The sequence below is a fragment of the Octopus bimaculoides genome, chromosome 15 (genome assembly GCF_046866305.1).
Source record: "Octopus bimaculoides isolate indiv1 chromosome 15, ASM4686630v1, whole genome shotgun sequence".
Lineage (NCBI taxonomy): Eukaryota > Metazoa > Mollusca > Cephalopoda > Octopoda > Octopodidae > Octopus > Octopus bimaculoides.
The window spans coordinates 33,187,255-33,199,969 of NC_142942.1; the positions used below are offsets into that span (position 1 = coordinate 33,187,255).

Genomic DNA, 12,715 nt, shown 5'->3' on the forward strand with positions numbered 1-12,715 from the left:
TATATATTGTTGGAATTTACAAAAAACAAAGAACGAAGACAGATGCGTAAACAACAAACAGGTGTATTAGTTTAACGCTCGGGAAGATGACAAAGTCTTTTATGTTTCGAGCCTACGCTCTTTAACAGAAAGGAACACGAGAAAATAAACAGAGAATAAAAAAAGAAAGCTTAGTAGCTAACGGTCAATCATAAATAAAGGTGCAGGCGTGGCTGTGTGGTAGGAAGCTTACTTCCAAACCGCATGGTTTCAGGTTCGGTCCCACTACTTAGAAACTTGGACAATTGTCTTCTAATATAGTCTCGAGCTGACCAAAGCCTTGTGAGTGGATTTGGTAAACGGAAACTAAAAGAAGTTTATCGAATATATATATATATATGTATAGGTATATATCTGTGCGTATGACTTTGTGTCTGCGTTTATCCCCCACTACCACATGACAACTGGGCAGTAGCGAGATATCTTCATGTAATACAGCACATACATTTAAATTGATAGTTTTGGTAAAGACGTGGGCAGTACTTGTCAGCAAAATCTTTTTTGATTTCTCTGAGACATGGTTGTCCTGGGATGTTGTGTACATATTTCTAACATACTTTTCTTCTCATACCTAGGGAACCTACAGCAACAAGGACAGTTCTTGTTGTAAGATACTGCATCTTTTGTGCTGCAATTTCCAGGTCCCTATATTTATTTAATTTGTCAAATTCCTTTATAGGGCATTTATTATTGTTGTTGTTGTTGTTGTTGCTGCTGCTGCTGCTGTTGTTGTTGCTGCTGTTGTTGTTGTTGTTGTTTTTGTTGTTGTTGTTTTTGTTGTTGTTGTTCAACATTTGTTAGTCATAGAAAATTCCTACTGCATCACCTGCTGCACCACCTGGTGTGTGCAGCATTGTGTGTTCTTTTCTGTTGTTGGGAGTGTACAAACTCGGTATTGTATTGCATCAGTTTTTGTTGTTGAGGTGTGGTGCAGTCTTTTGTTGTATTACTGCTTGTATTGTGTGTTGAGTGTGTAATGCGTTGGTCATTTGTTTGCTGGTGGAATTTTATTTCATTGGGTAAATGCTGTATAGAGTTTGAGTTGTGTTTGTGGGTTGTCTTGTTTAGGTTGTATTATTGAATTGATAGTGTCTTGCGTAGGATGTGGGCTGTTCCTAGTAGAGCTATTTTCTGGATAGTGTGGTACATAGCTTCTACGTTTTATTTTTTTGGATATTAGTATTGTTATTATTATTATTATTATTATTGTTCAGTAGTTTTATTTTTATAACGTGCTTTCACTTCACTACCGAGCGTAGCTCTGTGTGCCTTGGGTATGTGCTGTGGTTTGCTGTGGTGCTCTTATGGTTACTGTATTGAAAGTGTTTTGCGTAGGATGTGTGCTGTGCCCAGTAGTGCAATTTTCTGTATGTTATATTATTATTATTATTATTATTATTATTGAAAGGCTAGCACGCTAGACAAAATGCTTAGCGGTATTTCGCCCGTCGCTACGTTCTGAGTTCAAATTCCCTTTCGAGGTCGATAAATTAAAAATTAACTATCAGTTGTGTACAGTGGTCGACCAAATCGACTGGTCCCCTCTCCAAAATTTTCAGGCCTTGTGCCTATAGTAGAAAGGATTGTTGTTGTTGTTGTTGTTGTTGTTGTTGTTGTTGTTGTTAGTAGTAGTAGTAGTAGTAGTAGTAGTAGTAGTAGTAGTAGTAGTAGTAGTACTGTTGTTTTACATTTAATCTGCATGTTTGAAGCAATCACTTGCCGGACACATCCAGCGCCCTAGGACAAGTGAAGGTTAAATGTTAAATGTTGAAATATAACTAAAAGCTTGACGAGGGGGAAGTGGTGAGAGCAGTAGAAAGATACCTCCATATAATGTAACACGGACATTTAAATTAATAAAGCTTTTCTAAGGATGAGGGCAGTACTTGTCAGCATAACCTTTTGGATTCCCCTGAGACACGGTTCTCCTGGGATGTTGTCTAAATATGTCATCCCTTTTTTATCACACCTAAGGCATAAACAATGACAAGAACAGTTTTTACTTTAAGATTTCACATTACTATTATTATTATTATTATTATTATTATTATTATTATTATTATTATGATCATCATCATCATCATCATTACTATTATGTGAGAGAGCAGTGCACACCATCAACGTGGCACTGGGGTACAAATATATGAAGCCCAGTACACCCATCAAGGCTACCTGTCTGATAAGGGTACACCAGGCACATGCATCACAACCATATGTGGTGATTTCATATCAAGATAAACAGTGCATGACCTTGCAGGTGAAGCCCAGTTAGAATTTCTTTCAGGTGAGTTAGCCCATCCCGCTCAAAAGGTCCCTGAATAAGGGTTGTTTAAGGAAGTTGAGCGAAACACTCATGTTCCCAGAGATGAATTATTCAAATCCCAAACAATTTCTCTCAACACATGGCTATGATGCTCCACCACTATCTCTGCTCGTGGTCAGAGACACACATATCGTCAATCACTAAGTGACATGCTCAATTGGTTAATGTTAAACAACTGACAAGCAAATTTGGTATCGAGCAGAATATTTGCAGTGGCACATCTTTTATACCAATAATAATAATAATAATAATAATAATAATAATAATAATAATAATAATAACATGGATAGGGAGAAATATTTGGAACTAAAAGAAGAAATACAGAGAAAATGGGAACAGGTAAAAGCACAAGATGCCACAGACAGAAAGCCCCTACCAAAAGTCAGTATGGATAAGAACCTGAAGGAGTTGATTAAAATTGGCAATAATGTAATAGATGAGATAAAATCAACAACAATAGAACCACTAAATATAACATCACTAAACCAACTAGCCTATGCTACAGTTGCAGCTATTTCTGAAGCAAAAGACATAAAACTAAAAAAGAAATCTACTCAACAGAAGAAAAGACAACCAAATTGGAAAGAAAACTTAGAAAAGGATATACAATGCATTAGAGGCAACCTATCAATACTGACGGACATAAGTAACGGAAACCAGGCCTACCAAAGGAAAAGCCAAGAAAATATCCAAAAAGCATGGGATAAAAAAAAATGAAATACCTGAAGCAAAAGAAAACCTAAAGCAAAAAATCCAAGCAAAGGCACAACGACTGTTACGATGTATAAAGAGAAGTAAACAATTTAGACAAAATAAATTATTTAAAGATGGAAAGAAATTTTACAGGGAACTCGGTAAACAACAAATAAATGTTGAGCAACCGCCAAAGAAAGAGGATATGGAAAATTTCTGGAGTACGATATGGGAAAATGAAAAGCAACATAATGAAGATGCAGAATGGATTAAGGAACAAGAAACACTCCTGGAAAATGAAGAAGTACAGGAATGGGAAGATATTCAAAAAGAGGAGGTCACCCTGGCCCTGAAAAAGGCCAGCAATTGGCAGTCACCGGGAATAGATCAAGTACCAAACTTATATCTTCTACCTTGACACACGCCCACTTCTGCTCCTCTAAGCAGTCTAAGTCTGTAGATATTCTATCAATCCAAGGGGCTTTTTCATTGTGTGTTTTTTCTTCTGCCCAGATTTTATTCCAAAATTCCTGCACTTCTTCTTTTGATGGGACAGACTTTACTGTAACTGGTGTTTTCCCTATCTCCCTGTAAAAATTCTTGGGGTTATTTTTGAACACGTTGTTGTCCTTGAATAGTCTAACGCGCTTTTCATACCTTGCTTTGCAGGCAGCTTTAGCATATACCTTTTGCTTGATGGTTTCTACGACGGCATCAATGTCAAGTATGGTTTTCATATTATATTTTTCTTTAATTTTCGGGATTTTGTAAGTTTGGTAGTCTTGTCAAACTTAAGGTTTTTCAAGCATTCTATGTCAGATCTAAGTAGCTTAATTCGGTGTTGAATACGCTCTTGCCAAGAAGGCTTTTTGTGGGAATGTTGTCGTTTTCTAATCTTTTCACCACATAGAATCGTTGAGATTTTCGCGGATGCATAGTACAGGTGGTTGAGATCTGTAATACCAACATTATTAGCTGAAATTATATCCTTTAAGTGCAAGGCGGATTTTACCAATTATTTTCTGCTTTTGGTTAGAATTGCAAATTATTGGGAGAGTATCACGTTCATTCATACTGGTTTATTTAGTTTTCAGCCATTCAATCATGATTTGATTTTTTAGATTATGTAGTTCTGGTGGGTCAATATTTGTGTGACTTTTTGCATCTATTTGATTTTCATCTACCTTAGTGTTTATGGTTGGTTCAGAGAGTATTTCACTTTGCCTATCAGTTACATTAACTCTTTCAATAACTACTGCGTTTTCATCAGTCCTGGGCTGGTCTGTAATTATTTCCTCTGTAGTATCTTCTTTAGCTGCAACTTCGTTCTTTTTATCCCTTACTCCTTGTTTAATTTGGTCAATCTCTACTTCAGTTAGTAATTTTTTTCGTATTGTTTCTTCTGACGTTGGCTAGTTTGTTACTGTCTATGTAGGGTCTTACTTCAGGGTGTTTCTGTCTCCAGTTTAAGTAGGTTTGTACTGTATTAGATTTATTTGTGGGGAAATATATGGCATGGTAGAAGGCCGTAAGAACTTCTTTATCATCTTCCCTAGATCATTTTTCATTCTTTTTCTTTTGGTTATTTGATGACGAACTTGGATGGCCATCTGTTGGAATATTCCGGTTGTGGGGTACTTCCAACTCCTGTGTGTCGGGAAGATTTGAACTAGTAGCTGATTTTTCGCCTCGAATCTTGTTCAACGTTCGAGTACGTGGTCCTTTGTAATACGGTCGATGACCATTCCGGTTTGTATTTTGCTTTGTTAACTGAGGCACGATGAGCTTCGACGTTGACATTAGGGGACGGATTTGTTTGTTTAGGGTCAATTTTTTGAGACAACAGCGTCACCGAGTTCTCTGCATGTAAACATTGCTCGTAACGTAGCTTCTTAAGGCTAACATCTGTATTCGTCTGTATTTTTTTGTTGATAGATTTATCTCCGAGCATAGTTTATTATTATTATTATTATTATTATTATTATTATTATTACTACTACTACCACTACTACTGCTACTACTACTACTACTACTACTACTACTACTACTACTACTACTACTACTACTACTACTACTATTGCAGTGGTTAAATGTGTATCAGGTAAACAAATGCAATAAGAATGTGGATTTCTTTGAAGTAAACAAATGAATTACATCGATTCATAGTAAAATTAATTTATTCAGTGGACTTAATTCGGCGTAGGTACACATAATTCTTCACTACATGCATATGTTGACAACTGCTACGAGTTGCTAGAAATAGAAACAGGAAGTGATATAGAAATAGAAACTGTGGAAGTGATATGTCAGAAATGAATGTGTGTGTGTGTGTGTGTGTGTGTGTGTGTGTGTGTGTGTGTGTGTGTGTGTGTCTGTCTGTGCGTGCGTGCGCGCGCGTGTGTGTGTGTGCGTGTGCGCGCGTAGTTAATCTGAGACAGTAGTCTACCGTGGAACTTCGAACATTTCTCTCGGTCTCTGCGGTCTGCCAAAACCTTCTGTCGTGTCGTAGGCCTTTCTCGTGTGTCTGCTAGGCCTCTCCTGTCTGTTCCTCTGCTGACCACCGTATTTATAATAATCGTGGCAGCTAGAAGGACAGACATACTGTAGCAGAGATGGTGCCTAAATTGGTCAGCTCCTGTCCATTTGAATTTCGTCTGACATGGCTAAGACCGTAGGTCAAAGAGAGATGATCAATCACTTTTTGACAGGACAAAAAAAAAAAAAAACTTTTTTCGCGCCTGTTGAATCATGGTGGCTTGGACGACCGAGAATTCTTAGATTCGGTTTCGAATCTAGACTTGGAGAAGGAAGTGTTAATTTTTACATTATTATTATTATTATTATTATTATTATTATTATTATTATTATTATTATTATTATTATTATTATTATTATTTTTAATATTATTATTATTATTAATAATAATTTCTAAAAATTAAATATGGTCCGTTGTCTTCTGCTGAACCGGTGTCATTCCTTGACCCTAGGGTCACAGCAGGTCCTCATCTCATGGAGAGTACACGGCGTAAATGTGTGCGGAACCTAGCAACACTATTTTCTGAAGTTCTTCCACGTTAACACTGCAAGGGAGTTTATTGAGCTGCTTATCAAGGCCCTTTTTAATTAGCCCTAACGCTCCAATCACCACTGGTGCTGTGCTGCTTTTCATTCCCCACATCTTGGTCACTTCTATTTCTAGGTCTTTGTAGTTAAAATAAATTCTCAACTTCTTTAATGGACACATTTCTCTCTGACGGTACTGTCACATCTATCATTAAGCATTTCTTATTCTTCCCATCTTTGATGATTATGTCCGGCAGGTTTTCCTTGATATCTTCATCGGTGTTGATTGGCATGTCCCAGAGTACTGTGACATCATCTTTTCCGGTCACAGTTTCAGGTTTATGCTGGTACCATATTTCTGAAGCTGGTAGTGTTTGCATATCTTCCAATGGATATATTGCGCTACTCTATCGTGTCTATGAATATATTCGGTTTTTTGCAAGCGCTGTGCATCCAGTTAAGATGCGGTCCACTGTTTCATCCTACTCATGACACATTCTGCATTTCGGGTCACTGCCATCGTTCATTATTTTGTTGTGGTAAGCCCTGGTTGCCAAGCTTTGATCTTGTGCTGCTATAATAAAACCTTCGGTTTCAGCCTTCAGTCCTGAGCTCTTCACTCATACATGAGTGTCTCGTTTTTCTACGTCTGGTTTGTTCACTCTAGATGGGTATCGGCCATGCATCGGTTTTTCTAACCATTCTTCTTTGCTCTTCTTCTGGGCTTGCTTTTTCATCTCTTCCTTAATTCTTTTAGCAAACTGGGTTACTTTCTCACTCACCTTCATCCTAGGTTCTTCCGTCTTCAGTTGTTTCTTAAACTGCACAGATTCTTTGTATTCCGAGTATAGATTCTTTACTTTTTCATGCTGGTGCACAAGCTTCTTTAGAGGATCTTTTGACAGCTAAAGATATGTATTTAATTCTACAGTGGTGGTTTTGTAAGATAATTCTAACTGCGTTAGTCCTCTTCCTCCCATGCTTCTCGGTAAAGAAATACTGTTCAAGTCCGCTTTTGGGTGGTTCATTCGAGCCATGGTTAGTAGTTTTCTTGTCTTGGGGTCTAGCCTCTTTATTTCGCTCATTTGCCAGTTGATTATGTTGAAACTGTAAGCTACGATTGGTTCTGCAAGAGTGTTAATGGCCTCTATTTTGTTTGCAGCGTTGAGTTCAGTCTTTGTTACTAACCGTACTCTCCTGTAGTACTTTTTTCTAATCTTCTCTTTCATTGCTGAATATTTTAGGCCGTTACTTTCGTCTATGCCAAAGTATTTATATGCTTCTTCCTGGTCAAGTACTTGAATTCTTGCTTCGGTATCTACGTGGATATCCGCAGTACATGTCAGTTTGCCTCTTATGAAAGTGGCTTTCGCGCATTTCTCCAGTCCAAACTGCATCCTGATATCAGCACTGAATTTTTTAACCGTAGCAAGTAGACCTTCTTGTTGTTCGTCATTTTTTGAGTATATTTTCAGATCATCCATGTTGAACAGATGACTCCCTTTTTTCTTCTTGATCTCATATCTATATCCGGTTTTGTTGAGCATGGTACTTAATGATGCCAGTGCCAAGCAGAATATTAAGGGTGACAACGAGTCCCCTTGGAAGATACCACTTTTGATTTTGATTGGTCTGCTTGTTATTGATCCACTGGAATGGTTCAGCGTCAACGTAGTTTCCCATCTATGCATGTATTCATGCAGTGTTTCATAAACTTGCTGAGAGTTGGGGATACTTTGTATACTTCCATCACTTTCAGAATCCATGAGTGAGGTATACTATCAAACGCCTTTTTATAGTCGATCCATGATGTGCTCAGGTTCGTTTTCCTGGTTTTGCAGTCTTCAAGGTTCATTTTGTTTATCAGCAATTGGTCCTTGCCTCCGTAGCTCCCTCTTTTGTTCTGGTGGTAGTAGGTTGTTTTCTTCTAGGAATGTGTATGTTCTTTCAGTGATTACAGATGTTAATATTTTATACATTGTTGGTAGACAGGTGATTGGTCAGTAGTTCTTTGGATTTTCTGAGTCATTTGTTTTTGGTATTAGGTATGTCACTCCCTGTGTCAACCAGTCTGGGCTATTTTGGGTTTTTCATTATTTCGTTGTATCCTGATGACATATCTCCATGTATATCAACTAGCTGTTTGATCCAGAAGTTTGGTACTTGATCTATTCCCGGTGACTTCCAATTGCTGGCCTTTTTCAGGGCCAGGTTGACCTCCTCCTTTTGAATATCTTCCCATTCCTATACTTCTTTATTTTCCAGGAGTGTTTCTTGTTCCTTAATCCATTCTGCATCTTCATTATGTTGCTTTTCATTTTCCCATATCGTACTCCAGAAATTTTCCATATCCTCTTTCTTTGGCGGTTGCTTAACATTTATTTGTTGTTTACCGAGTTCCCTGTAAAATTTCTTTCCATCTTTAAATAATTTATTTTGTCTAAATTGTTTACTTCTCTTTATACATCGTAACAGTCGTTGTGCCTTTGCTTGGATTTTTTGCTTTAGGTTTTCTTTTGCTTCAGGTATTTCATTTTTTTTTTATCCCATGCTTTTTGGATATTTTCTTGGCTTTTCTTTGGTAGGCCTGGTTTCCGTTACTTATTTCCGTCAGTATTGATAGGTTGCCTCTAATGCATTGTATATCCTTTTCTAAGTTTTCTTTCCAATTTGGTTGTCTTTTCTTCTGTTGAGTAGTTTTCTTTTTTAGTTTTATGTCTTTTGCTTCAGAAATAGCTGCAACTGTAGCATAGGCTAGTTATATTTAGTGGTTCTATTGTTGTTGATTTTATCTCATCTATTACATTATTGCCAATTTTAATCAACTCCTTCAGGTTCTTATCCATACTGACTTTTGGTAGGGGCTTTCTGTCTGTGGCATCTTGTGCTTTTACCTGTTCCCATTTTCTCTGTATTTCTTCTTTTAGTTCCAAATATTTCTCCCTGTCCATGTTATTATTATCATTATTATTATTATTATTATTATGATTATTATTATTGGTATAAAAGATATGCCACTGCAAATATTCTGCTCGATACCAGATTTGCTTGTCAGTTGTTTAACATTAACCAGTTGAGCATGTCACTTAGTGATTGACGATATGTGTGTCTCAGACCACGCGCAGAGATAGTGGTGGAGCATCATAGCCATGTGTTGAGAGAAATTGTTTGGGATTTGAATGATTCATCTCTGGGAACATGAGTGTTTCGCTCAACTTCCTTAAACAACCCTTATTCAGGGACCTTTTGAGCGGGATGGGCTACTCACCTGAAAAAAAATTCTAACTGGGCTTCACCTGCAAGGTCATGCACTGTTTATCTTGATATGAAATCACCACATATGGTTGTGATGCATGTGCCTGGTGTACCCTTATCAGACAGGTAGCCTTGATGGGTGTACTGGGCTTCATATATTTGTACCCCAGTGTCACGTTGATGGTGTGCACTGCTCTCTCACATAACAGTAATGATGATGATGATGATCATAATAATAATAATAATAATAATAATAATGATAATAATAATAATAATAATAATAATAATAATAATAATAATAATAATAATAATAATAATAATAATAATAATAATAGTAATGTGGAATCTTAAAGTAAAAACTGTTCTTGTCATTGTTTATGCCCTAGGTGTGATAAAAATGGGATGACAAACATTTAGACAACATCCCAGGAGAACCGTGTCTCAGGGAAATCCAAAAGGTTATGCTGACAAGTACTGCCCACATCCTTAGAAAAACCTTATTAATTTAAATGTCCGTGTTACATTATATGGAGGTATTATTCTACTACCCTCGCCACTTCCCCCTCGTCAAGCTTTCAGTTATATTTCAACATCTCTTAACCTTCACTTGTCCTAGGGCGCTGGATGTGTCCGGCAAGTGATTGTTTCAAACATGCAGATTAAATGTAAAACAACAGTACTACTACTACTACTACTAATAATAATAATAATAATAATAATAATAATAATAATAATAATAATAATAATAATAATAACAACAACAACAATCCTTTCTACTATAGGCACAAGGCCTGAAAATTTTGGAGAGGGGACCAGTCGATTTGGTCGACTACTGTACACAACTGATAGTTAATTTTTAATTTATCGACCTCGAAAGGGAATTTGAACTCAGAACGTAGCGACGGGCGAAATACCGCTAAGCATTTTGTCTAGCGTGCTAGCGATTCAATAATAATAATAATAATAATAATAATAATAATAATAATAATAACAACAATAATAATAATAATAATAATAATAATAATAATAATAAAGAGCGAATAATGCAGATATTGACAAAGCCCTTACCCACCAATGGTTAATGGCCTCTGGATTGAAATCAGAAACAGAGGGGTTTATCATAGCAGCCCAAGATCAATGCCTACCTACAAAGAACTACCAGGCCAACATATTAAAGAACGGCAGCTCCCCATTATGTCGTATATGCCAACAACAAAATGAGACCATCGATCATGTTGTCTCCATGTGCAGTCTGCTTGCGCCTACAGAGTATCTCAACAGGCATGATAGAGCTGCACAATATATTCACTGGGTAATATGCAAAAACCTGGACTTGCCCCATGATAAAAACTGGTGGGAACACAAACCACCCCCAGTACTTGAAAATGATCACATTGCACTCCTCTGGAACTTCACCATTCAAACTGACAGAAAGATAGACGCAAATAGGCCAGACATCATACTGAAAGACTTCAGACAAAAATCATGCCTCCTCATTGATATGACTGTCCCAATTGATATAAACGTATCTGTCAAGACCTACCAAAAACTGAGCAAATATAAAGATCTTGAAATAGAAATTAGCAAAATGTGGAATCTGAAGACGAAAACAATACCTATTGTCATAGGTGCCCTGGGAATGACAGCGAAACGGGCTGATTACTACCTAGCTCAGATACCAGGAAACCCCAAAATGGCTGAAGTCCAAAAGATAGTGCTCATGGGAACTGCCCATATCCTACGTAAAATACTGTCTATGTGATCTCAAATTTTAAAGCAAACATAATTTTCTTATGGTTTCTTAAACATTCACTTGAACAAAACTGTACAAATCCAAATATATGGTACCCTAGGCATAACACCTACATGAACTTCTAACTTGTTGTCTCTTGAGGTCTCTGGGTGAGACTTGGATCCAACTTGTACAAATGCAAAACAAAAGTCAAACATAAAATAATAATAATAATAATAATAATAATAATAATAATAATAATAATAATAATAATAATAATAATAATAATAATAATAATATCCAAAAAATAAAACGTAGAAGCTATGTACCACACTATCCAGAAAATAGCTCTACTAGGAACAGCCCACATCCTACGCAAGACACTATCAATTCAATAATACAACCTAAACAAGACAACCCACAAACACAACTCAAACTCTATGCAGCATTTACCCAATGAAATAAAATTCCATCAGCAAAAAAATGACCAACACACGATTTTTAAACAATTCAGTGATTATATCAGGATGCAATTTGGTCTCGATATATGTACAAAAGCTACCTTTATCAAAAGAAAAATGACAGAAACATCTAACATTAACCCTGACCAGCAGAATGTCATAAAAGAGTTAGAACCAGCGGAGAGCTACAAATACCTAGGGGTACTTGAAGGGGACGGAATCAGGCATTCAGTGATGAGGGAAAGGATCAGAAGAGAATGTGATCGCAGGGTGAAAGCAATACAATGCAAGAAACAGGATCGAAGTGATCACTGCTTTAGCCATACCAATCGTGACTTACAGTTTCAATATCATTAACTGGTCAATTACTGAAATATATAATCTTGACAAAAAAATACGAAAACTGTTGACAATGCATAGAATGCACCACCCTAAGGCAGATATAGAACGGTTTTATCTACCAAGAAAAGAGGGTGGCCGTGGACTTTTACAACTGGCATTAACAATGAAGATTGCCACGATTGGCCTAGACACCAACCTGAAAAACTCTGAGGACTGGTTGTTAAAACTTGTCTCAAAACATGAAAACAAGAAAGCATCATACTCAGTAACAAAACAGGCAAAGGAATATCTAAGTGAATTCCAAATACAACAAATTCCGGAATTAGACATACTAGAAACAAGCGCAGAAAAAGCTAAGCGCAGAAAAAGCTAAGCGCATGAAAACCCGTGCTAAAACTGCTGCCTTAGATATTCCAGCTGATAAATGGCAAGAAAAACCTCTTAATAGCAAATACCCAAAGAGAACGAATAACGCCGATGTTGACAAAGCCCTTACCCATCAATGGCTAATGGCTTTTGGCTTAAAATCTGAAACAGAAGGGTTTATCATAGCAGCCCAAGATCAATGCCTTCCTATAAGGAACTACCAGGCAAACATATTAAAGAACGGCAGCTTCCCAACATGTCGTCTATGTCAACAACAAAATGAAACCATTGATCATGTTGTCTCCATGTGCAGTCTTCTTGCGCCTACAGAGTATCTCAACAGGCATGATAGTGCTGCACAATATATTCACTGGGTAATTTACAAAAACCTGGACTTGCCCCATGATAAAAACTGGTGGGAACACAAACCACCTACAGTGC

At 37.0% G+C, this 12,715-nt stretch overlaps 1 protein-coding gene across 1 annotated transcript; it reads right to left on the minus strand.

Moving 5' to 3' along the window:
• Window positions 1–7,023: 7,023 nt before the first annotated feature.
• On the minus strand, window positions 7,024–7,884 carry LOC149132488 (uncharacterized). Its single transcript, XM_089363928.1, has one exon. The coding sequence runs from the start codon at window positions 7,882–7,884 to the stop codon at window positions 7,024–7,026; it is 861 nt and encodes a 286-aa protein (XP_089220054.1).
• Window positions 7,885–12,715: the final 4,831 nt, after the last annotated feature.